We start from the raw sequence: 26,834 nt of genomic DNA, 5'->3' as shown, positions 1-26,834 counted from the left end.
ATTATTTTTCTACGCACCGGGGCTCTTGCTCACCTAGCTTCGCCACTGGGAATAAGCTCTTTTTTCCTCAATAAGTGGTGCCAGAAGTGGAACATTAGTCTGGTAGTTTTTTACATATAAGTATATTATAATTCACCGGAAGTTATTACCTAAATTATGCCGGAAATTAGCGATATACATACATTATGTCGTTTAGAAATGATCGAACAAATGGACAGATTCCAAAAACGATTTAACACGACGTAGTGCTGGAGTTTCATGTAAATTATCAAAGGGAGTCTGTCTTCTGAATTATTTATAAACATATTACGTACTAGTATAATCCAATGGCAGGAGTAGTAAATATAAACAAATCTTAGATATACATATTCCTTGATTTGCTAATAGCTCTCTTGTATAATTACAAACAGTTCATGATAATATATCTTTATTTATAATACAACACCATCCCACTTAAACTACATATATCCACTTTGATTTTACACCCAAAGTTCTGATAACTAGTTCGTTGACAATGATCTACCAATGATGTCGTATGAAATCAAGGTCGAATTTGTTTATTTAGATTTACACCTCCTGCCATCGAAATGGACTATAATTATTTTGATTTTCCATTTGGGACGCGATGACTCATCGCGTAAAACACGTGGCGTGTACGCCGCGGTCATTAGTTCAAGTCTTGACACTGGTTTTTCTAGAGTTATTTCCGTTTAAGCGAAATCGTGTGTTTTTAGCGCGTAGGAAACATTTTGAATTGGATTTTTTTGGATACGTGTATGATGTTTGAATCTTTGCATAGACAATACTCGACTGTATTCTGACGTTACTAACTTTTGCCGAAGTTACGCGTCTTACGGTAGATTTAACTGGTAGTTAACGTCACGTAAAGGAAAAAGCGTTATGTTCCCAGGCGATCGTTCCCTCCCTTTTCCTTTCTCGCTGTCTCTTTCTAATGTTTTAATTCTCACGGGATTTTTAATAGCAATTTTATTTATTTAAAAACAAAAGAAAATCAGTATCGATTACCCAAATTATTTGTCGCTGTTTTTGAGCTTATCGCTTGTGTTAGGAGTGGGGAAGAAATCAGCCTAAGGGGTGAGGATCGATCCTGCGTCCTTTTACATAGCTAGGCGGCCCGTAAACCACTGCGCTGTCTTTGAATTACTCTCAAACATAGTCAATTTATTTAATTTTTTCTGTTATCTGTACCCTGTACAAGATAGCTTGATCTTTTTGACAGATGTAATTTTTTCTGTTCGACATAACTTTGCAATGACGAACAAATTATTTTCGTAATTCAATGATATTAAAAATTGTAAAAATATTTAAAAAAGTACATATAACACAAAAGTTAAAAAGATTCGAGCGTTTTCCGAAAATTTTAAGACTTTTTCTATTATATATTATTGCTTCAAAGTAAAATTAAAAATAGTAACACTGAAAATAATAGTCGCTTGTACGATGTAACAACACCGGTCGGACGGTAGGGACGCGAATGACAGGCGGTAACTGCTACAAATATCGATTACAAAAATCCTTACTAAAGATCATTGTTAAGTTATCGTTAGGAACGGGGGTCCGTTTGGTTGGGGTCTCTTTAGCTGGTATAACTCTTTAAAAATTGAATTCTAATTTGAATTACGCATTCCATCGTTCCATCGACTGTTATATATGTTATATTTTCTGTTTCTCATCACAAGCCCTTCTGTCAAAAAGATCAATCTAACTTGAACAGGGTATACGTATATAGCGAAAGCAACATCGCTCCAAACGGGATTAATCCCTCCCCCCGTTTTTATTTTAAATGTCGATATGTCCACTTGACTTGACTACGATCACGTCGTGCCTAAAACCTTCTTCGATCCCTCAGCGTTCACAGCCGCTGCTTATCCTGGCTTATATTATATCTATATAAACATAATGAATGCGAAAGTAACTCTGTTCGTTACGCTTTCACGGATAAACCACTGAACTCCAAGCAAGGACATAGGCCGATTTATAAACCTAACACCTTACCGAAAACGCGTGGGCGAAAACTAATACACGACGATCTCCGTAGTGGAGTAGCATGTACACCGATTTTCATGGGTGGGCTACTCCGAGGTCCCGGGTTCGATTCCCGGTTGAGTCGATGTTGAAAAAGTTGATTAGTTTTCTATGTTGTCTTGGGTCTAGGTGTATGTGGTGCCGTCGTTACTTCTGATTTTCCATAACACAAGTGCTAGCTAGCGTCTAGCTACTTACATTGGGATCAGAGTAATGTATGTGAAGTTGTCCAATATTTATATATTTATTTAATATTTAGAGTATACTAGCGACCCGCCTCGGCTTCGCACGCGTGCAATGCTGATACTAAATATACTACAGAATGTCTTACAACGTTCACAGTTTTTCAGTCGACAATACAAACCGCTATGTCCCTGCGTTTTAAATCTGTAATATCTTCGAAAATATTCATTTAAATTACACGCTGTAAAGGGCCATATTGATCTATATTAAATGCACAATGTATTTAAGGTACTTAATTGGATGAGGATTGATGCTGTATTGCTTAAAATCGCTTTCAAAATAAGCCATTATTTCTCGTAAAAAGTAAAGGATAAAAAATGGTTATTGTGGGATATCCCTTAGAGATAGACATATACTATGGGGGACTTTTTTGAAGACCTTTTTAAGGTGTACAATACTGTAGTACATTATTTTGATCTATCTCGTAGGGTTCAGCCAGTGTTTGCAATGTAAGCGCAAAAAATGTGTTTATTTACGACATCATCAGTGTTTCCCTACTATATTGTGCATGTATTATACATTTAAACCTTCCTTGTTGTATCTATTAAAAAAAACGCATCAAAATCCGTTGTGTGATTTTGAAGACCTAAGCGTACATAGCGACAGACAGCGGTAAGCGACTTTGTTTTATACTATGTAATGATAATATATAGGATTAATTAAAGCGATTCCGGTCGAGATCAACAGTCAGGAAACTCAGTAGGTACTCTTATATACATATAGCTAACATATATTATTTGTAAATATATTAATATAAACTTGAGATCTACTAGCTACTCGGCCACGGAGGCCGTCGCAAAATAAATTTATATAAGTAGTTTTTATATTTGCTAATTAAAATGTAATTAATTATATGTATACGAATTTAATTTTGAATATAGTATCGAAGCATGGGAGTTTTTTTTTTTAAGATTTTTAATTCTCACACATTGTGACGAAGGTTTCTATGCGTAAAACTTTGTGTTGAGGTGTCTACACACAAATCGCGGCAACGTAGGTCGGAGTGACGTTGACGTTTCGGTGTATTTATACAAATATCCAAGACACATCAATATAAATAGAATACTTTATTCAAGGAGTCTCGTGCGAGCACTCTTGCATCACTGTTTCGAACAGGGCCGGCGTAACCGGTATCCCGGGGTATCCCGTATATTCGACCGGGGTCAGACTGGGCTATATGGGCCCAGCTGGTTCTATTTACATGCAATGAGATCGAGTATCGACTCTAACGATGAGCGTAGAGCAGTGTTAAAGGGTATACAGCACGGGAGGCAGGATAATCCAGACTTCTCGTTCCATCAGTCTTCTCAGACTCATCGCCATGTGCTTGCAAGTGGCTGAAATGAAGATGTTTCGGTGGATGTGTGGTGTGACCAGACGTGACAAAATTCGCAACGAGTACGATTATTATTCGCGGTAGCCTGGGAGTACGTGACATCGCCGACAAGCTACAAGAAAGCAGGCTGCGCTGGTTTGGGCACATCAGACGAAGATCTCCAGAGTACATAGGAAATTTAGTGACCAATCTTAACGTTATAGGGTCAAGACCCACACACACACATGGAACGTCAACGAATCCTAAATCCACACTTCTTTATCGAGTAATGCGCCGTATTAATCAAAGTTTTCTCAAAATATGATTGAAATTTATTAATTGGCATGAGGAATTTTGTTATAGAAGCGAATTCCTCGCCCAAGGAACGTTGAGTTGACTTTGCGGAGACGGTAACCAGTTATTACCAGTTTTTATTTATTTCTTGTGTTTACACAGCTTTTGTCGCCGTTTCCATAAATATATTCATTTTGTTTATGGAGTTGATAGGTCATTGGGCAAATGGGCCAACTGATGGTAAGTGGTTACCAACGCGTTTGGACATTGGCGCCGGTTTTAATCATACCATACATCTCCAATGCGTCACCAACCTTGGGGATTAAGTTATTATGTCCCTTTTGCCTGTGGTTACACAACTCGCCCTCCAAACTGGAACACTACAACACAGACTTGCTGTTGGGAGGTGGGATGATGAGTGGGTGGTACCCATCAAGACGGGCTTGCACAAAGCCCAATAAATTGTTATTGTGATGCCGCCGACCTCTCAGATTGTAAATAGTCCTAACGTGTCTTATTAATAAATGAATATAATTTCGATATTAGCAGGCGAAACATCGTAAGGAAACCTGCATTAAGCGCATGAGATTTGTCACACATATACCAACACTTTAGCCCAGCTTTAGCCCAGCAGTGGTATATTTATAAGCTGTTTTGTTGAACCATGATATGCACCAAGATGTGGTGTGATGTAATCGTAGCTCAAAACGCTGTAAGACCAAGAAATGGAGCAAGGAAGCAACGTAATACAGCTAACACTAGTTAATACTTTTAAAACCAATTGAAAGAAAAAAACATGTTGATGTTACTCCATTGCCGTTTTAAGACTGACATGACTACACGTCGAGCGTTGCGGCGCCGCAATGGTCGTGTGGCCTCACTTGTAACACTATGCATAAACAAAATTAAAATACTTAATAATTTAAATTTTTTATCGGTTACGGATTTTTATTTCGGATAAATATAAATACAATAGTACAAATAATACTTATTTATACAATATCCTTATCATTATTAAAAAAAAAATCCGAAGCTGGGTCGGGTCGCTGGTATGTAATACCGCGTACGACTCGGTGGGTCTCGTGTGAAGACTCCTTAAGAGTATCGCTGATTATTAACGTATCGGTATATTAGATTAGAATAATACTTTGTTAGATTAGAAAACACTAATGTACAGGAAATACGAGAATGAGACATTAAAAAAGATCTCTTAACAATAATAAATAGAAGCTAAAGTATAACTAACTAGTTGCCGCGGTTTTGTCTGCTTGTGTATTTGGGTGGAGGGTGGCTGATCAGGTGTTAGGTACCCTATGTGGAGGCAATAAGGCGAGATGTTATACTTTTAATTAATCATTGCGCTACAACTCCAAGGTCCAAGTTACAACAGCAAATGGGACAATTTTTTTTATGATATAAGTAGGCGGACGAGCATATGTGCCACCTGGTGGTAAGTGGTCGCCACTACAATGTCGCAGTAAGAAATATTTACCATTCCTTACATCACCTATGCGCCACCAACCTTGGGAACTAAGATGTTATGTCCCTTGTGCCTGTGATACACTGGCTCACTCACCCTTCTAACCGGAACACAACAATACAGTGTACTGTTATTTGGCGGTAGAATATCTGATGAGTGGGTGGTACCTACCCAGACGGGCTTGCACAAAGCCCTACCACCAAGCGATTCGCTAATAGCTCTGCTATATTATGCTCTATAAACATTTGTCGATTGATATATCTTGATTTATAATTCAACACTATTCCACTTAACAACTTATAAGTAATTAAATTTTCATGAATCCATAATGGATACAATAGATTGTTCAAGATTTCGACCAATGATATTGCGTCAATTCAAGGTCAAACTCGTTTATTGGTCTACTCCTAATCTAGTTGGAAAAGACCACTCTGATTTTGATTGTCAGAATTTGAAATTCGAACAGCAGTTTAATTCCAAGCAGAAAGTTCATAATATCTTGAACTCCCTGTATCCCTAATTCAATACAAACTGATAAGAACTTCGTATCAGATAAGAAATATTCAATCAAATGCAGGTATGGTCAAATTATTAGTCATAATTTTGGTCAATTCGTTCTTTACGAGTTTCCCGAAACTCGATGAAAACTCTGGCAAGTCTCTCCTGGCAACTTCTGAGTATTCTCGACGGACATACTCAAAATAATTTTCATTGCGCCCAGGGGACGACGAGGTCAAGATATTCTGGTAATGACACCAGATTAATTCCTTCGTCAGATCCAAGTATAAAATCTGAGCACGTCGAAACCCAAAACCGTACTCTAGTTTAATTAGAAACAATCGTTGAACAAACGGATGAATGATAAGTTGTAAAGTGTACTAGTTTTCATGTTTGATCACTAATGGGTAATACGTACGTACGTTAATTGTATTTAAACGATGTTTCGGGTCAAAGTTGTACTTACATCGATAACAGTTATTTGACCCACATTTACATTAAATATAAAATTTTTGGAACGAAGCCCTTTTACTCGTCTTACAGTTGAGTGAACTGGAACTCGTCACGTAAGGAAAAATAGTTATGCCTCCAGACGATCTATCCCTCTCTCTCTCTCGCCTCTGTCTCTCTCTGACATTTAATTATTGTCAAACGATGTTTATTTATTTCATTGTGTCTTTTATTCAATGCATAATATACAACTAAAGCAAATTCGTCCCGCACGGAAGGATTTCCCACGACACCTCTGTTTTGTTTTTTTTCAATATATTACTATAATATAATCACAAGAAAAATGTGTTAATATTCAACGATTGTGTTTGTTTTTAATTAGAGCCTCCAAATGTCTCACGACTGGGCTTAAGCCTCTTCTCTTTAAAGATGGGTTGGAGCATGATCCACAACGTTGCTTCAACGCGAGTTAAAACTCGGAATCAAACAGTTTATATTCACGGCTTCTAACGACGGTGCCATGTGGTCCTTGTGGTCCATGTGCCAATCTATTTGGGGTCGGCACAGCATTCTCCTTTATCATTCGCCATTGATCGTTCACACCCATCTCATTATATCCCTGCTCACACACTCCATTCATATCTTCTTAGTTTACTCTTCCCCTCCCCCCTATATGGTCATGCCCATTCTTTTATTATAAACTAACTGTAACAACCACACCATCGCATAGTACATCATCTATAGAGTATAAATTTTAAATTTAAAATCTCTTTCTTCAAAACCCCCGTCTTGCCCCTTTAGGGGTGGAGTTTCGTAAAATCCGTCTTAGCGGATGTCTACACCTTATAAGGAACTTACCTGCCAAATTTTAAGTTTGTACGTGTTATAGTTTCGTGATTAATCAGTGAGCCGCTTTTATATATACATATTAAATAATTCAATAACCGTCATTGTCACAAAACCGCCGAACGTTCCTGGACGGAGACATTATACTTCGATAACTGATAATTGACCTACATATAATAAAAAACCGGTATATATATTATGTGTATATATGTCTGATAAGCTGTTCGATAACATCCAACATATGATATTGTATCCAATATCTTTGTTTCGTTTATCACTAACTACCCGTCCAGACTTCGCACGGGTTCAAACAATCGCGTACATCTTCGACCCCCCTCATATTTCAGACAATACACAAATAAGTTTAACACAAACGATCCAAATATTCGTATTTGATTCCAAATACTTGGTGGTAGGGCTTTGTGCAAGCCTGGGTAGGTACTACCCACTCATCAGATATTCTACCGCCAAATAACAGTACTCTATATTGTTGTGTTCCGGTTAGAAGCGTGAGTGACCAAGTGTAATCACAGGCACAAGGGACATAACATCTTAGTTCCCTAGGTTGGTGGCGCATAGGTGATGTAAGGAATGGTTAATATTTCTTACAGCGCCTTTGTCTATGGGCGGTGGTGACCACTTACCATCAGGTGGTCCATTTGCTCGTCTGCCTACTGATATCATTAAAAAAATAACCTATAACATAAGATTTCAAATAATACAAATTTTCAAATCAGACTAACTAACAAAATAAAGATAATTGTAGTCTGAATATTCCTTTTATTGATGACATCGAAGGTGATTGTTTTAACCGTAAGCTCTGGGCCGGGTAGGGGCCCACCTAAGACATATCTGAACGTAGACTTGAATTAAAATCGTTGAATGGGTTTGATTAATAGCAGGACTCGCAGGGCTGCAAACCGTACGATCTCTTTAATTTAATAAAGTTAAGGATTCTTTCGTATTATCGTCTAAATTTGACTTTGACTTGACTTAGCTGGGAATTGAATCCACGAGGCCCTGGGCTGAAGCCCAAAAAGCCATACGGTAGATCCGGCCCTGCATAAGATGATTGTGCCAGTTAACTAACAGTTAATTTAAACTCAGATATTGAATACAGTCGGAATTTATCAAAACTGACATCGTTAACAGTCTGATAAGAGATAAGATTACCTTGAGACCAATAATTGTTGATTGATACGAGCAATTTTTGGCCGAAAAAATTAGAAGATACAATGTCTTCATAGTTAGTCTGATTTGAAAATTTGTATTATTTGAAATCTTATGATATAGGTTATTTTTTTAATGATATCAGTAAGCAGACGAGCAAATGGACCACCAGATGGTAAGTGGTCACCACGCATTGACAATGGCGATGTAAGAAACATTAACCATTCCTTACATCACCGCCATCGACCTTGACAAACAAGATGTTATGTCCCTTGTGCCTGTAGTCACACTGGCTTACTTACCCTTCAAACCGGAACACAACAATACTGAGTACTGCTGTTTGGCGGTAGATTAGTTTTGGTGGTAGGCGGGTGAGTATATTAGTTCGCCCATAGTTGACTCTGTACGAAAATATTAATGATACCTTACGTCGCCAATGCGTCAACAACCTCGGTTACTTATTTATGTTCCTTATGTCAGTAGTTCGTAATATAAATGAACGAGTACTCCATTATATACCCGAAACGTATTATCTTTATTATATATATTTATATATTATAGAATAGTATATGCTTTTTGATTTACCTTTTAGGAAATAACCTGGGCGACAAAGCTCCGCTCGGCTCGGCCATGTGAAATTGGAACTCAAAAATGTTTCTTGAGAAAATACATAAATTACATTTATGTTTATATAACTATACATAAGCATACACAATGAGCCGAGATGGCTCAGTGGTTAGAACGCGTGCATCTTAACCGATGATTTCGGGTTTAAACCCAGGCAGGCACCAATGAAATTTCATGTGCTTAATTTGTGTTTATAATTCATTTCTCTGCGGTGAAGGATAACATCGTGAGGGAACCTGCGTGTGTCTTATTTCATGTGTATTCCACCAACCCGCATTGGAGCAGCGTGGTGGAATATGCTCCAAACCTTCTCCTCAAAGGGAGAGGAGGCCTTAGCCCAGCAGTGGGAAATTTACAGACTGCTAATGTAATGTTAATGTAAAAAATACACAATGAAATAAATTAACGACATAAATAAGAATTGTAATTAAAAATCTAATCACTTTAAATCATGTTTATTTAAATCGTAAACGAAAGGTCGTGTCGAGGGGTCATAAAGTTTTTACCTTACGTGACGATATCAGCCAGTTCACTCTACAGTAAGCCGCGTAAAAGAAAAATCTTCGCCCTTTCTCGACTATAATACGCACGCATTATACATGTAAACCTTCCTCTTGAATCAATATATCTATTAATAAAAACCGCATCAAAATCCGTTGCGTAGTTTAAAAGATCCAAGCGTACGGACGGGAAGCGATTTTATTTGATATGTTGAGACTAGCGATCCGCCCCGGCTTCGCACGCGTGCAATGCTGCTACTAAATATACTACAGAATATCTTACAACGTTCACAGTTTTTCAGTCGACAATACAAACCGCTATGTCCCTGCGTTTTAAATCTGTAATATCTTCGAAAATATTCATTTAAATTACACGCTGTAAAGGGCCATACTGATCTATATTAAATGCACAATGTATTTAAGGTACTTAATTGGATAAGGATTGATGCTGTATTGCTTAAAATCGCTTCGAAAATAAGCCATTATTTCTCGTAAAAAGTAAAGAATAAAAAATCCTTTTTGTGGGCTATCCCTAAGATATAGACATATACCATCGCGGACATTTTGTAGACCTTTTTAAGGTGTACAATACTGTAGTAAATTATTTTGACCTATCTCATAGGGTTCAGCCAGCGTTTGCAATGTAAGCGCAAAAAATGTGCTTATTTACGACATCACTTCAGAAACCTCTAAAATTATCAGTGTTGCTCTACGATATTGTACATGTATTATACATATAAACCTTCCTCTTGAATCAATCTATCTATTAATAAAAACCGCATCAAAATCCGTTGCGTAATTTTAAAGATCTAAGCATATATAGGGTCAGACAACGGTAAGCGACTTTGTGTTTGAAATGATATCTTTTTTAATTGATCGTTAATTTTTTTCCAGGTGACCCCTTCATTCCTAATACCTATACCTTTAATTAGCATTCCATTATTAATATATAACATTAAAATACACTGCCAGTCATAATATAATAAAATTATATTTCGTATAAAATCCCAAATTCCAAGAATACCATTCCATTAAAAAAGAAAAAAAAAATACTTAAAAATTTACAGTGTCTTTAACGGTGATAATAAAAATAGAAGCAATATTTTAACTGTTTTATCTCGCTTTAGTCTAAAAATTAAAAAAAAAAATCACTATTTAAATAATAGATAATTATATTAAATTATTATAAATAAATAAATATATGTATATATAATATTATTATAAATATATCACATTGCACTAATTCCATATATAATAAAACTTTTATTATTTTATTGATTCGCTATTTGCCTGTTTGCGTGTTTCGTCGACGTAACGTTTTTGTGTAAAATGATCGGTTAATATATCCACTATGAGTTCATCCCCAGCCATCGAGGCTACCCCTACCGCAACCCCTACCGCTACCCCATCCTCACCCGCGTTGAAGGCGCCCGACTACCACTTCCAGACGTCAACGCCGAATTATTACAAGGTAACATTTTATTTTTTTATTTTAACTAAAATAAGGTTATCAAAATTAAACTGCCCTAAATATATCCCTTATGTTGCCATTGCGCCACAAAACTTGGTAACTAATATGTTATATCCCCTGTGTCTGTTACACCGGCTCACTGACGTTTAAATATTGCTCTTTTACGATAGAATATATAATGACTGGATTATACCAAGCATTGTATATGTAAGAATTAAATAGAAATTTAAATGCTTACTTTATTCAAGTAGCCTTCTTTTACAAAGGCCATTTTACAGATACAATATTTAAAACTTCCACCGGTTCGGAATGTATGTATATTCTACTGAGATGAACCGGAAAACTCAGTAGTTACTCTTTTCCACATTTGAGATACATTATGTCGATCAAATACGATTAATTTGACATGAATATATCCGGTTTGATAGTCAGCAAGTACTAGCTCGACGATTTTTTATCTTGTTTTAAGTAATATCATGTATTTATTAATTCTCTTTTAGTAATGGATTTGAATTTATTCATTGGCAAAGTTAAATTTGTTAAGCATTTTTTTCTGTGCTTTTACACTACGAGAAAGAAAGAGAAGACTGCTGTTTTATAGTTCCTGCGCAGTTCTATCGTCTTTCAAAATGGCCGCTGCTGTCAAAATTCCGTCAAACTGACATTATTATATTTATGTACATTCCAATGGCAGGATAAGTAAAGTTAAACAAACCTTTGATTTAATCTTTCATGCGTTTTGCTATAAATCTCTGCTATATTGTACACTATAAACAGATTCTCGATTAGTATATCTCTATTTATAATACAACACTATTCCACTTAACTCTTGTACATTTCAATTTTACTTCCAATGTTCAGATAACAGCTTCGATGACGTTTCTAAACGTCATTCACGAATCTACAATGAACGGCACAGATTATTATGAGCAGTGATGTGACGTCAATTCAAGGTCAAATTTTTTATCTTTACTCCTGTCATTGGTTTAGACTATGCTATTCGTCTCGCTGTAGACATAGCGTGACATGTCTTGTATAATATGTTCTAAATGGGAAGTATATAATTGTGAATATATATTGTACTGGTTACCCGTTTCGGCTTTACACTGGTACAATAGAGGTACAAAGTTTAGATTGATGAACAAGGAGAACAACATTGAGGGAAAAAACCCATTTTTTTTCGGCTGTAAATGTTGAAATTATCTGCTATAATATGTATGTATTATGCATATTAGCCTTCCTCTCTGGAATATCTCTGTTTATTGGTGAAAACTGCATTAAGATCCGTTACGTACCCACGGGAATAGACTTTATTTTATACTGTGTTGAGATCATGTATGTGATCGTGTTTTTTGTGTAATTTCAGAAACAACATCAGCCCCTGAGCGTGGTCTTATCAGCAACAGCTCCATCGACGCCCCCTACTTACGGTCAGTAAATAAATTAACAAATACCTTAATTTGTACTTTGTACATAGTGAACAGCCTGTGGCGACCCACTGGTGGGATAACGCCTATTTGAGGAGTACGCTTGGAGTTTATTTGACTACACTGTTCCAAAGCGAGTTAGGAGAATGCACATGTTGCAGGTTTCCATGAATTATAAACATAAATTAAGCACAACAAAGCTAAGCGGTGCTATTCTGAAAAAAAAAACACTTGGTAATTCGATGCAAATAATTATATGACTTTGCATAATTATATATATATTTTTTAAGTAAGCATATTTCCATTTTTTTTTATTTATAACACTGAAGATCATCATGAAGTTGATTTCCCTGTATATTATGTGTTAAATAAAGGACAATGAAATAAACCAACAACATTTGATAAAAAAATCGAGAAATAATTTTTTCATAAAAAATCTTTGTAAAATAATAATAATAATAAATTTACATAGTGTAATATAAAACCGTATACAATAGAAAGAGACAGAGATAAAAGAATGAGATGGATTTTTTTTATTTCTGACAGTTGACTCTACTGTGAGCTGCGTAAAAGAATTTCGTTCCAATAAAAATAAAAAGTCGGTTTTGGCTTCGCCGAGTGATGAGGGCTATCGTTTATGGTGGCAATAGTTGGCGCCACTAGCGAGTGAGATATCGCTGTCATTGAAAATGTATTCTCTGTTGCAAAGTCATGATTTTATTTTAAATTTGATAAACAAATAAATAACGATCACGCTCGAGTGAACAGATTGTTTACTCTCTTGAATTTGAGAATAATTTATGATATAAATGATGAACTAATACAGACCTATTAGAATATTTATATTTATATCTAAATAGTGTTGCACTACAAAATAACTAAAACGGACGAGCCAACTTTTTTATCTAGGTGTGCGTGAGAGCTACGCCTGACACTCGCCGAACGTCATACTACTTTACTAGTGTGCGTTGGTGGTCCAACAGTTGACAACAATTTTTTCGACGCGTTCTCAGCTTTGACAGTCTATCTAGACATATGAATAATCAAAGATTGACCTATACACCTATTTCGTTATCATTTCGTGATTACTCAGATGATTTGGTAAAAAAAAAAACAATATAAAAAAGGCAAGACATGACGTAACAAAAAAAGTACCTTGTACCTTAACTGACCTATCGGAGACATATTTGGAGACGGTTTTGTGTTAAACCGTACAAAAATGTATTCAATGTTTGTACTGAAAATTTGTATTAAGGCGATGATGTCTGAATGTCTGACAGTTACAATATAATATTGTCCTATTGACGTTCTGAGCGCTTCCATCGTTGTTATTAGTTAGGTTAGGCGTATGAAGGGCATTTGCTACATGTTTTCCCCTCCGACGTCGAGGTTCGGTCTCACAGGACGCCTTTAGGACGCGTGTATTCTTAGTCCTTCAGTGAGCTCCCAACACCCAGTGTCTTTGTAAAGACCACTGTGCCCCACCATCTACTGAAAAATAAATAAATATACGGGCATTTTTGGACCGTACTGTGTTTTATTGTAATTACCCCGTAATGTCAATGAACGTCAAACATAACGACGGAAGTCGTTTTTCGGATCTTGAGTATACAATTTGCTAAATTTGTATATGTAGGTAATGGAAGAATCTGTCTGCTGACATTTGATATTTCAAGAGACCTCATTCTACACTAGCGCCTCTGGTGGCGAATTCAAGGGCGAATGTTTTGAACCATATGTGTAATACACCTGACTACACATTAAATATTAATCTTCCTAATGTTATTCTTTATATTTGTTTACGAATATAATCTTAGATTTGTTTAAATTTGGTCCTCCTGCCATTGAAATATATGTTAGACGTGTTTGTCTTTCGTATATTACAAAAAAAAAAATGTCTATAAATAATATGTTCTTAATCGATTATGACGTTGTAATCATGTAAATACGAACTAAAGAATATTTATAGTAATTATAATATAATATTAATTTTTTATTTAAAATAACAAAAATGTGTGCCGCCCCCGGGTGGGCTCGAACCACCAACCTTTCGGTTAACAGCCGAACGCGCTAGCCAATTGCGCCACGGAGGCGATGGGAGACTTCGCGAAATAGAGAAGCGCGTTTCACCACGACAAATTCGTGACGCGTGACATACTTTTTTATCTATGTATTGTTTTTAATTTTTTTTTTTTTTTTTTTATCTGGTTGGATGTATGCTTATTCCAGTAGAGCGATATATACATTATGTTATTTTTGTTTGTTTTTCGAATATAAAATCTTGATACGTCACTTTCCAGGAGAGCCGACGCTCACGCCGCCCCCGCGGTCCCCAGGCGCCCCGCTAGCGACTCCGGCCTCTGGTGACGGGAGGGCTCACCCTCCAGACGGAACATCCTCAGATAAGGTACTGATAATTACACTATTGCGATAAAAAAGGTCATTGGGGTTGGCCATATTATTTATGAATAAAAATAGTTTTTTTAATGTCTGTATTTCGTCACTGTGAAGTCAAATCAAAATATTATTTATTAAAGTGGGCTCATAAAAGCACTTTTGAATCGTCATGTTCCGAATATTCCGAAAAGAAAATTTTTTCGACCATTTTGATTACAGAGTATGTTAGTAAAGAACAATTTTTTTTTAAATATCTGCCTCAATCAATAAATACTAAGTACACGCATTTTTATCTTTAGTATAATCTTGTATTAAGTATTATGCCTTATTTATTAATGTATTTTATAATAGACTCAGTACTATCTGATTTTATAATTACAATCAACAATAAAATTATATAGTTTAACTGGATAATTATTATTAATAAAATCTAACTAAAAATACAAATTTTCAATGACTCAGAAATAGTATGTGCGAAGCACTCAAACTTCGCGCCAAAAAGTAAATTCAAGCCGCTGTGACAGGCGCGCGTTTTTTTTTTTTTTTTTTAAATGTATTAGACTCCAAGGTATTGATGCATTCGGAGGTAATAGAATGTATGATGAGTGGGTGGTACCTATCCAGATAAATGCACGAAGCCCTAAGTAATATTGAATGAAAATTTTGTATTGAATTTAACCAGCCAGTACTAAATGAGTGTAAGATTTCAACTCAAGCGGTTGTCTGGTATATGTGTATCTGTAAAACTTAATATTAGATGGAAACAAGCTTTATTATGCACAAAGTTTAAAGTGATTGTTAAAGAGTTACTACTCCATTGAGCCAATCCTGGGTTTGGAATCAGTTCCCCGATTACATAGTGTTAGTAACTCTTTTGTTGGGCAATTAATACGTTTTACAACAAACCCAGTAAATCTTTTAAAATATTCAATTGTAAAATTAATAATTATAAATTAAAGAATGAATTGATGAATAAAAGATCCCGCTGAGTTTCATTCGCCTGTTCTTCTCAGGTCTGAGGTGTTAATTTCCAAACCGGTGGTAGATTTTTGACTGTCAATAAAGCAAGTGTAGCAATTCTATATTGAATAACGATTTTAGCTTTGATCACTACCATAAAAAATGGTCAACAGAGCAGATTTCAAATCTGTATCATGATACATGATAGGAGGCGTATTAAGCTTACAAGATTTGATCTAAACAAACATTGCAAGTTGAATAAAAGCTTGTGATAAATTTACGTAATCACAGATAAAAAAAGATACATGTAATATGCATGATAAAAAAAAATAAAACAAAAAATATAAAAATAATTTTCCTAGGGGACACCCGGGTTTGAACCGGGGACCTCTCGATCTGCAGTCGAATGCTCTACCACTGAGCTATATCCCCGTTGAGTAATATGTTGAAAAATCTCATTATATTGTATTGTAATGATTTGTGTTTTTTTTATTGTAATAATTTAGGTCTTTAATAATTCTTAATAATATTATAAATGTGAAAGTCGACCCATCTGTTTGTTACAAAATTTAAATATAATAACGTCTTTAAAAAAAGTTTCAAGTGAATACCAGAATACCAATTTTTGCTTTTAATGGCATGGAATTTTTAATTATTAATTCCTAAGGGGGTTAAATAAGGGATGAAAGTCTGTCCAAGTATTCGCTATTTTTGAAAATTAGAAGTTAGGTATTTTGTAAATAGGTTTCTGTTTGTGAGATAATTCATGAGATGTTTTTTTTAGTTATATTTACGAATAGCGACCCGCTCCGTCGTGTAATTCATTATCATAATATGATATAAATATAATTTACTAGCGACCGGCCCCGGCTTCGCACGGGTTATCCCTAAGAGATACACATATACCATCGCGAACTTTTTTGAAGGCCGTTTTAAGGCGTACAATACTGTAGTAAATTATTTTGATCTATCTCGTAGGGTTCAGCCAGCGTTTGCAATTTAAGCGCAAAAAACCTGTTTATTTACGACATTAGTTATCCCTAAAATTATCAGTGTTTCTCAACTATATAATGCATGTGTTATACATATAAACCTTCCTCTCGAATCGCTCTATCAATAAAAAGAAACGCATTAAATTCCGTTGCGTAGTTTTTAAGATCTAAGCATACATAGGGACAGACAGCGGGAAGCGACTTTGTTTTATACTGTATAATGATACCCTGTAGCACGCAGGAATAATGTAACATTCTACCAAGATGAAAATGATCATTGGTTTCGGAGATATATGCACATATACACATATATTTACAGTCGGGGTAAGAAAAGGTTGGTCACCGTAAGGTCTATTTTCGTGTGCTCAGTATGAGCGATAACCTGCTTTATTGATATTGATTGAGTTTGACATATTGTGTCGCAATGTACACTATTTTGAACCTTGTTATCATATTGTGTTAGTTTAATTTTACGTGCAGTCTTCTGTTTAGTGCTTTAGATTCAAAATGTACTAAGAGTTTACGACTTGATAAAGGAATGAATATGAAAACTGACGAAGGTTTTCTTACCCTGACTGTACATACGTTGAAACTAATTTGACTTATTTTTAATATTAGTATAGATTCACTTCATGTTTTAAATAATAATGCAGGTTTAAATATGTTAATTGTAATTGAAATTTACAGTCGTCAGAAACAGCAGTGGGGGGAGTATCGCGCACGGCAAGCACAGCGCTCTCGCGTAAAGAGAGTTACAAGGCTCAGAGGCAGCACTACAGGAAGGAGAAGAAGAGAGCCGCCTCCGCCCTCCTGCACTCCATAGAGGATCCATCGGTCGTTGTGCTCTCTGATTGGTTGAAGGTGAGAACTGAATCACTGTTCTATTCGGCTGCATATCTGGTGATGTTGGGTTTTAACTTTTAATTCCATGTGATGGGAATCATTTGATTTTTTTCTTCGTCTTCGTCTGTGGGTTAATAAATACTCGATCTTCGTTCCGTTTTTTTTTTTTGTACGTGTTTTTTTTCGATAACTTGGTTTGGTGGATACCACTGCCCACCACAACAATCTTAGTGGACAGACTGTAATTGTATATTTACTTGCTCTTGAAGATAAGCATTTTTTTCATAACATTGTTTGGCGGTCAGGTGACTGGGCCACCTGATGGTAAGTGATCACCACTGTCCATAGACATTGGCGCCGTAAGAAATATTAACCGTTCCTCACATCGCCATAGTTACACTGGCTCATTCACCCTTCAAACAGCAATACAATAATACAAAGAATTGCTGTTTGGAGGTTGAATATAAGATGAGTGCGTGGGACCTACCTAGATGGACTTGCACAAACCTTTAACACCAAGTTGATGTCATTAGCCCTCATACCGCTTATGTTCTACACCTGGCTGTCCATATCTTACCCTTTTTTATCGTGACAGCATCCTCAAGTACTGTAGGCAATATAAACATTACAGCAGGGTTCTTGGAATTAAAACGTGGAATCCCCCATACGGTTCCATATCCTAAGTAGTCTCAAAGTTGGCAATTCTCCAGGTTCGTGGATCGCTGAAGTCATGGACGAAATTGTGGTGCGTCTTGAAGCCTGGTCTGTTGCTGCTCTACAAGAGCCCCAAAGCTAAAGTGAGTACCGGAAATAGTTTATTGCAATGGCAGGTGTAATGAAGAAAAATTGTGACCTTGAATTGACGTGACGTGTAATTTAAAAAATTAACGTCCTGTACATATCCCAAGGCCTCCTCTCCCTTTGAGGGGCTTGGATCTTATTCCACAATTATGTACTACACGTGGAAGATTATACTCTGACACTAGGCAGGTTTCCTCACGATGTTTACCCATTGGACTATCTCGGCTCAAACTTAGATTATAGCTTAAGAAAAAATATACATAATTAAATAAATATATATATCTCGTTTAGGACAATTTTTATGATTATATTTTATTTACAGAGAAGTCACTGGGTTGGAACTGTTCTGCTGACGTCCTGTCAGGTTATAGAGAGACCTAGTAAGAAGGACGGCTTCTGTTTCAAACTTTACCATCCCCTTGAACAGAGCATCTGGGCTCCGAGGGGTCCTCATAATGAAACTATAGGTGAGAATATGTATAAAGTTAGATAAATAGATACATGTCGTATACTCTATTCCAGCCATAACAGGATAAAAGCCAAATAAACAACATTTGACAGCAAATTGACGCGATGTCATTGGTCGAGAGCTTGGTTAATCTGTGATATTCACTGTGGATTTGCGAAAATTTGGCGTTTTGGACGTCGATGAAACTATTATCGGAATTCTGGAAGTAAAATTAACGTGGATATAAGTAGTTAAGTTTAATAGTGTTTGTTATTATAAATAGACTTGACGACCTCCGTGATGGAGTAGTGTACACCGGTTTTCATGGGTACGCTACTCTAGGTCCCGGGTTCGATTCCCGGCCGAGTCGATGTAGAAAAAGTTCATTAGTTTTCTATGTTGTATCGGGTCTGGGTGTTTGTGGTGCCGTCGTTACTTCTGATTTTCCATAACACAAGTGCTCTAGCTACTTACATCGGGATCAGAGTAATGTATGTGATGTTGTCCAATATTTATTTATTTAGTTAGATATATCAATCATAAACTCTTAGTAGTGTGCAATATAGCAGAGTTATAAGCAAATTGTATCATATATATAAATCTAAGGTTTGTTTATATTTTTTCCTACTTCCATTGGAATAGGCCATAGAATCCATTCCACGAAATGAGTTCTCAAAGCACTTGTGCAATTGATGACCTGACTGATTTTGGTCACGGCGTCCAATCTCAAGGGAGACCTGCCAACGCAAGACATTATAGTGCACGTGTGTGTGCAAACAGGTGCACCCTCTATGGTCACACTCATAATCCGATGGGACGGCGAATCCGATACGACCGGATAGTTCAAGCACAGTGCTGACAGTACACGTGCCTGTCGAACACGGTAGTGTACACCTTGTGCAGTTATTCGTTGATACCATCATTGGCCAAATAGTTTTTTTTATATATATCAGCCAATGAGGTGCGAGTATTTTGATCTCTAGGAGTTCGACTCGTGGAATGAAATGTATGAGCGTCTTATGTGCTGTGGTGAGTGTTATTCATCAGGTGGTTGATGAGCAAAAAAATTGCTAATTTGCCAGGTGCCGTGGTCCAGCCCCTACCCACGGCGCATCTCATCTTCAGAGCGCCCTCCCAAGCAGCTGGTCACTGTTGGTTGGATGGACTGGAACTCGCGTTGAGATGCAGCAATGCTATGCTCAGGTATGGCATACTTTATACGTAAACTGTCCGTCTGATTGGCTAGCTTATAAGTCTGCGGATCCCTAGGTCCTGGAGTTTAAGTTTTGGATTTGGGCAGTAAAGTGTTAAGTCAGTCAATAAATTATTATCAGTGCTGTTCACACTCTCGGGCCTCTGTGCGCTCGAAAACCCGCTGATCATGCAAGTGAACACTCTGCGTTTGTCGGATTGTGTTGCCTTCGATTTACGAGAGCGCATCTTTGGTTGCATACTCACTGTTTTCTTTGATATGTCCAACGCAGTTGTCTAGCTTCCTTTGAAAATGTCGTGTTCGAAGTCAAGACATCCTCTTTCAAATATTATTTATTATTATTCGGTTAATACTCCGGGGATATTTTAAGCTAGCTACTAGACCTTCAAGGCAATCTTGAACAAGACATACATAAGTGTATATACATTTCATAATTGAGACATCTTAGTTCTCAAACTTGCGTGGTGCATTGACGATGTAATTAATGGTCAATATTTCTTACCACGTCAGTGTCTTCTGAGCGGTGGTGACCACTTACCATAGGGTTAATTTGTCCGTCGGTTTTTTTCTGATTGTATTTTATTTTAACAACAGATGTTCCCGGTCGAAACCGGAACAGGCCGTCGAAGATGCTCCCGCTTCACAGACGAACATCTCCCACGAGGAGCTGGAGAAGCATTTCAATGAACATGGTTAGTACAAAGTTGATTTTTAATTAATTTAATTTACGCCTGCGGAAATTATCAGAGCAAACATTACCCTTGATACTTTGCTGGATTTTTTCTTGTAGGCAAATTATAATATTCTTATAGACGATTCCAATGGCAAGTGATAATATTATGATGCTATTATGCAATACGAACAGTTCTTAATGAATATATCTTTATTTATAATACAACAATATTGAACAGAACTTCCAAAGTTTATATTTTAATTTGTTCGATTTACAAATAACAGTTTAGTTAGATGAAGACTAATGACGTCACGACAATTCAAGGTCAAAGTTGATTATGTACTCCTTCCATTGGAATCGACTCTATGTTGATATGTTTTTTTGTGCTTATACGTAAATTAAAAGGTTTTTAGCTGATGTGAAATGTTTTATATTTTCTTTTTTATAGGTTTGGTTTGTAATTACAAAAAAAGAATATATTCGTTATTATTAGGGAGAACGAGTATATGTCAAAACGAAAATTGATTATTGACCTGGAACCTGGTCGACTCTGACGTCACTCAACCCGAGCATACACTTGTGTGCGTATTTCGTAAAATAATAATAAACGCTTATATTAAGAGAACACGTCTATTCCGGTTCGCGTCTCCGAGTCGACTGTGACAATTTCGTGCAAATTTAACATCGTGACGTGCAACGATGCGATATTGTTTCGTGATGACGTATCGTGTGTATTTCTTAACACGATATCACGATCCGTGATACGTCACGTTGCGGGATCCTATCGTGATGTCGTGGATTGATTTATATGTATATATAATTACACTAATTTATGTATATATCATTCGTTTCCTACACATTCGCTTGCTTTATCCTTTCGTATTGTCCGTGTTTGATGATGACAGTTTTGAGACTAGCCGAGTCACCATGTAGTTCTCCGTCACCGCTTTTATCCATATCAGATTATTCCCCAAAGAGTTTTCGGTCCGAGTTTAAAGCGTATCATTCGAAGGAGCATCAGGCGAAACTCTCCAAGAGTCTGACGTCCAGCCCGTTCAGATTCGAAACGAAGCTACCGATACTGAGGTGCTTCGAATTACCGAAGTTGTCGTTCGGCGAGCGAAGTACCGAACGCGATAAAAATTCAATGAGTTTTTTAGAAGATAATATTTCAAAGATAATCCTCAAGAGGCGGTGCTCGACTCCATCTGTTTCGAAATCGAATTCGTCCCAGAAACGTATCAGCGAGTTGAGGGAATCTGGAGTTAAAACTGACTCAGAAAATGACGAAGCTCTTCAATCCGAAATGATGAAACGAAGGGAGATACTGGAATCGGAGGTGTTGTTCAGTTCGCCGGAGAATTTTTTGATTACTAAAACCGCTCCGTCGCTGGAGAGATTTGTGGAATCGCTCGACGTGTCCTCGTCCAGTGATGATATTATGACGTTTAGGTGATGAGTTCATGATTAACTGATTGATTGAGTTAATTTCAATAGATCGTGCACGAATAAGGAATCATTCCAAAAACATTCCAGCTCCTGGTATCTGATACAGGGATGTTATGGATATGTCATCACGGATCTGGATATAGGTACGGATATATTAATTATATTTTACTGAATTCAGGTATAGCTACATATACGAAATTATTACGTAATAATTATTGACGATATTTTCGGTTACGGATATTAGATTATTTAGAAATTGTAAACGAAAACATAACAAGAAGAAGGCTATTGTATTATTATTAAATTTTAGGTATAGCTTTAAAATACAATTAGTTACTCTCTTTAATTAAAGCATTATGCAACAACAAAATTATAATAAATATTCTGTCCATCGGTTTCGATTGCGCTTACGGAGCTCCATAACATCCCTGATCTGATATATATATATAAAGTCGCGTTACGTAACGCTGGATGCAAGGGGGGGGGGTTGTTGGCGCATAGGAACAGTCGAACATTTTGCAGTAGACTCGCTCGCCACTATGTATATTGACAATGGGAACACGTAATTCTTACTGGCTGGAAGGCTGACTTCCCTTGCTCTGGCGATGATATTTTGAGAATGAACGCGACCTGTGATCTATTGAAGTTAACTATACCGTCCAATTTTACTTTTTAAGCGAAACGGTTATGAGGTAATCGTTTTGAATTTCGAATGCATCTTTTTAGAAATTCAACGCCGTACAGTCAAAAGTATTCTTTAATAAACTATGACAATTTACCGTCGAACAATTTCGAAGCGTCGCAAACGGATAGGCGTGACGATAGATACACGGCACAGAACGTGTATCTAGCCGGGAAAATTGTCAGAAGCGGTGAGGTATTTGTGTTTTGGTAGAATTGACCAATAGTTTCCGTAGAACTCTCCACATGCCCTTGCGAATAACGACCGTGCACACACATTGGTCTTAAGTCAATTACAAGAAACGATCCCAGAAAGGACATGACTCTTATGCGCTCATTGGTTAATGAGCGTGAATATCATTGGCTAAATTATTTCTTGGTGTCGTCGTTCGTGCTGGATTCGTTTCGGTCGTATCTCGTCGCATGCATCGACCAATGAGCTGCGAGTATTTTGTTCCCTAGGAATTCCTCCCGTGAAATGGACCATACCCTAGTTTCACGAATTCTTTACAAGTTCGCCGATTTGTCGTTCGTCTGGTCAACCAGATGTGAACTTTGCGAGAGATACTGTAAAAAGAAACTCGAAACTCACTGCAGAACACGATCGTGAAATCTCGTAATGTGATTTGCGACATTCGTTGTAATAATTTTAATATACACGAATCAAAATGGCGTATCCCAGTATGTCGGTTGTCAAAATTCCACGAGTGAGATACCGATTTTTGACGGGATCGTAGTTCTTGTCGCGATTCGCGTTCTGAATTTTCAAGGCAATGTGGAGAATCCTTGAGGCTTGTTTGATTTAATGTCACATTTCATACATTAAGGGGCACTAATGTATGAAATGCATTCACTGTGAGGTTTGAGTTGGTTTCGAGTATGGAGAATGAGCTAGTGTTGTTACAGGTATCCGAAAATTAAAGTGATGTTCTTTCATTCGATAAAAAACAAACGACGAATTTTTATTTTTATTTGTAATCGCTTATGGTCACATTTTCATTTTTTAAATTGCTAGCTGCTTGTTCTTTGCTCGGCTAGGTAGATTCTATCTATTATTGCGAATCTGCAACCGATTACGCAGCGGAAACAACGGAAGGTCTTAAACAACAGCTCTCAAGAAACATTTTCCATTGATACTCCGCTCCTTTTGGTCGTATCGTTATAATATATAACCCATAGCCTTCCTCGATAGTTAGTGCCATAGCACTGAATTATTTTTTTCAATTCGACCCAGTGTTTTCTAATATTAACGCGTTCAACCAAACAATCAAACTTCGGCTTAATAAGCTTATAATATTAGTATATTAGTATAGAAATGGGAATTGTTTTACTTGGTGGTGGGGCTTTGTGCAAGTCCGTCTGGGTAGGTTACCACTCATCAGATATTCTACCGCCAAACAGCAATACTTAGTAATTTTGTGTTCTGGTTTTAATTGTGAGTGAGTTTAACTACAGACGCAGGGACGTAACACTAACACGGGGTAGTTTAAAGACTTAAAGACATATACAACTATGTATATAGATTTAATATATATCATTGAACACTGTCGAAGTGAATAACAATTATATCTGTTCATAATTGGGACATATCATCTTAGTTCCCGAAGTTGGTGTATTTGTGATGTGAGTATTACTTTTGGTACAGCGTACGTGGGTGATTTTGACCACTTACTGGTGGTTTATTACCACGTCCGCTTAACTATCTTATAAAATAAATGCTTTCAGAAAAATATTGGTTGCTAGGCATTTGAATCTATACTTATAAAATAACATGTCCTGACTGACTGATTCGTCATCGCCGAGCGTAAACTATTAAAGTTGGGGCCATGAAATTTCGTGAGTTGGATCGTTTTATTGAGTCCACTAAGGAAGCCCACTAAGGAAGGAATTTTGGAAATTCTACCTATAAGGGTAGAATTTAGGGGTCGAAACTTTGTATGGAAGTCCGTCATTTTTTAAGTAACCAATCTTCTCCAATAATGTTACTCGGAAATTTAAGATCTCCAAAATTATGCAACGGCACCAGAATAAAAACGTAGTATTTTAATTTAATCTGTAATATAATCAACTCCTACGTGAGCAAAGTCGCGGGCAACAGCTAGTATAATATATTATTCAAGATCTCGATCGATTATATCGCGACAATTAAACGTCAAAGTTGTCCATATATATGACGGTGACTGCGATAAATCAGCGGCACGCCCGTCATCGGTAGGAGCTTCTGGTACAGACTTCATGGCGTCGGTCTCAGGCAACCACAAATATAAAGAATGATAATTATTGTATTTCATGTAGGTGATCAGCGATAACAAATTACAAAGTAGGTATATTATAACTATCAGAGTTGCGTGAACCAACGGTCCTGTTTGGAAGGTCCGGACTGTATCGTTCTCTGTAATGAACTGAGCTTCCGACTATTGCTGCATGTCGATAGTCAACTATCGATAGACTATCGATAATCAACATTTTAAAGTACTTTTTCAAGCATAGAATACCCAATTTTGTACGAAGTAAGTTTGAACCCCAAGAAGTACATAAGTTTACTTTTTATACGAAAACCTACGACGCTAACATGTGAGCGGAGCCGCGGATAAACGTAGTATAATACTTACTCGGTGGTAGGGCTTTGTGCCAGTCTGGACTGGCACAAAGAAATATCTGGATATTTATACCGCCAACCAGCAATACTGTATTGTTGTGTTCCGGTGCAATTAGTAAGCCAGTGTAACTACAGGCACAAGGTACGTAACATCTTAGTTACCGAGCTTGGTGTATCGGACATCAGAAGGGAGTTTAATTTATCATATAGTGCCTTTGTCTATAGGCAGTGGTGACCTTTTACAACCAAATGGAACGTTTGTCAGTCCACCTACCGATTGGAAGTAAAATGTATATATAAATACTCACACATACAGAAGTACAGCACACATTCGTACGAATCGCAATGAATATTATCGTTTGTATTGTGATAATTTCAACAACGATGACGTCAGACAGCTGATGACGTAGCTTAAATTATAATGTTTTTATCGCTACTTCCTGCTTAACGTCTCGGAAAGTATTTTCGCCTCGTTAGTATGGTGCTTTGTTTATACGGCTGCAGATCACGAGGTCCTAGATTCAGACCGAAATTTAAGAAATATACAATTACTACCTGCCTGTCTGTCTGTCGTCCTGATTTCTTTTGTTGAAATATCCTACTGGGTCCAATCTAAACAATAAGGGATTCACTCGAATAAACACAAAAAAAATCATCAAATTTGGTACAGCTGTTTTTAAGTTCGGATACACACACGCTTCCGGACGAATTTTGCAACGAAAGGCGATGTAAGGTGGTGAGCTTCGATAGAGTCGTGGTGTTATTGTTGCCTGATTCAGGTCTAATACAGACGCACGGAACTAAGTGAACCTAGATGACTTGAGGCTGATTAAAACAAGTCTATAGATATAATATAAGATATAAGAACAAGTCTGTTTCAAAGCAACAACGTAACGTTGCGTTTAAGAACAAACGTAAAGAAAAATTATTATGTTTTAACGGCTAGGAAAGTTTAAATTCTCGGCTTTTCTCTACTGCTAATATGCATGTATTGTACATATAAACCTTCCTCTTGAATCGCTCTTGTCATTGATCAAAAAATCATGAAAATCCATTGCGTATAACGACGGCGAACTCTGGCACCGCGCGCTCATTGGTCAAATTAAAGCGCGCGCTTCTCCGGCTTCCTGTTACGCATTGCCGTCCCTTTTGACGAAATCACGCCCACAGATTGTGTGTGAGCGAGATGGAAGATGTAGCTCACACGGTTGGAACGAGATACTTTCATTATATATTATGTATTAAATAACAGACGCAATGAAATAAATCGTCAACATTTGAGAATAATTAAATGTCAAGAGATAAAATTGTGATGGAAAATCCCGTGAGAAGTCCCGTTAAAAACCGTATACACTAGAAAGAGACAGAGGGAAAGTGAAAGAGAAAGAAAGGTCGTCTGGAGGGGGCATTT

The 26,834-nt window shown here is 36.9% G+C and overlaps 1 protein-coding gene and 2 non-coding genes across 3 annotated transcripts in view; 1 reads left to right on the top strand and 2 right to left on the bottom strand.

Moving 5' to 3' along the window:
- Nucleotides 1–26,834, top strand: part of LOC125075162 (oxysterol-binding protein-related protein 8) — a 60,651-nt gene that overhangs the window by 9,182 nt on the left and 24,635 nt on the right. Inside the window, exons 2-9 of the mRNA XM_047686785.1 lie at nt 10,364–10,940; nt 12,307–12,370; nt 14,668–14,774; nt 17,404–17,577; nt 18,270–18,356; nt 18,683–18,827; nt 19,891–20,011; nt 20,616–20,713. Coding sequence (XP_047542741.1) covers nt 10,821–10,940; nt 12,307–12,370; nt 14,668–14,774; nt 17,404–17,577; nt 18,270–18,356; nt 18,683–18,827; nt 19,891–20,011; nt 20,616–20,713 — 916 coding nt within the window. The 5' untranslated portion in view covers nt 10,364–10,820. The remainder of the gene's footprint in view (nt 1–10,363; nt 10,941–12,306; nt 12,371–14,667; nt 14,775–17,403; nt 17,578–18,269; nt 18,357–18,682; nt 18,828–19,890; nt 20,012–20,615; nt 20,714–26,834) is intronic.
- On the bottom strand, nt 14,387–14,460 carry Trnan-guu. The gene has a single exon. It is a non-coding gene; the product is annotated as a tRNA-Asn (tRNA).
- Trnac-gca lies at nt 16,085–16,156 on the bottom strand. Its single transcript has one exon. It is a non-coding gene; the product is annotated as a tRNA-Cys (tRNA).

This window comes from Vanessa atalanta, chromosome 30 (assembly GCF_905147765.1).
Source record: "Vanessa atalanta chromosome 30, ilVanAtal1.2, whole genome shotgun sequence".
In the NCBI taxonomy this organism is placed as follows: domain Eukaryota; kingdom Metazoa; phylum Arthropoda; class Insecta; order Lepidoptera; family Nymphalidae; genus Vanessa; species Vanessa atalanta.
The sequence above is the reverse complement of the archived record's forward strand: the minus strand, read 5'-3'. Positions and strand labels throughout refer to the sequence as shown.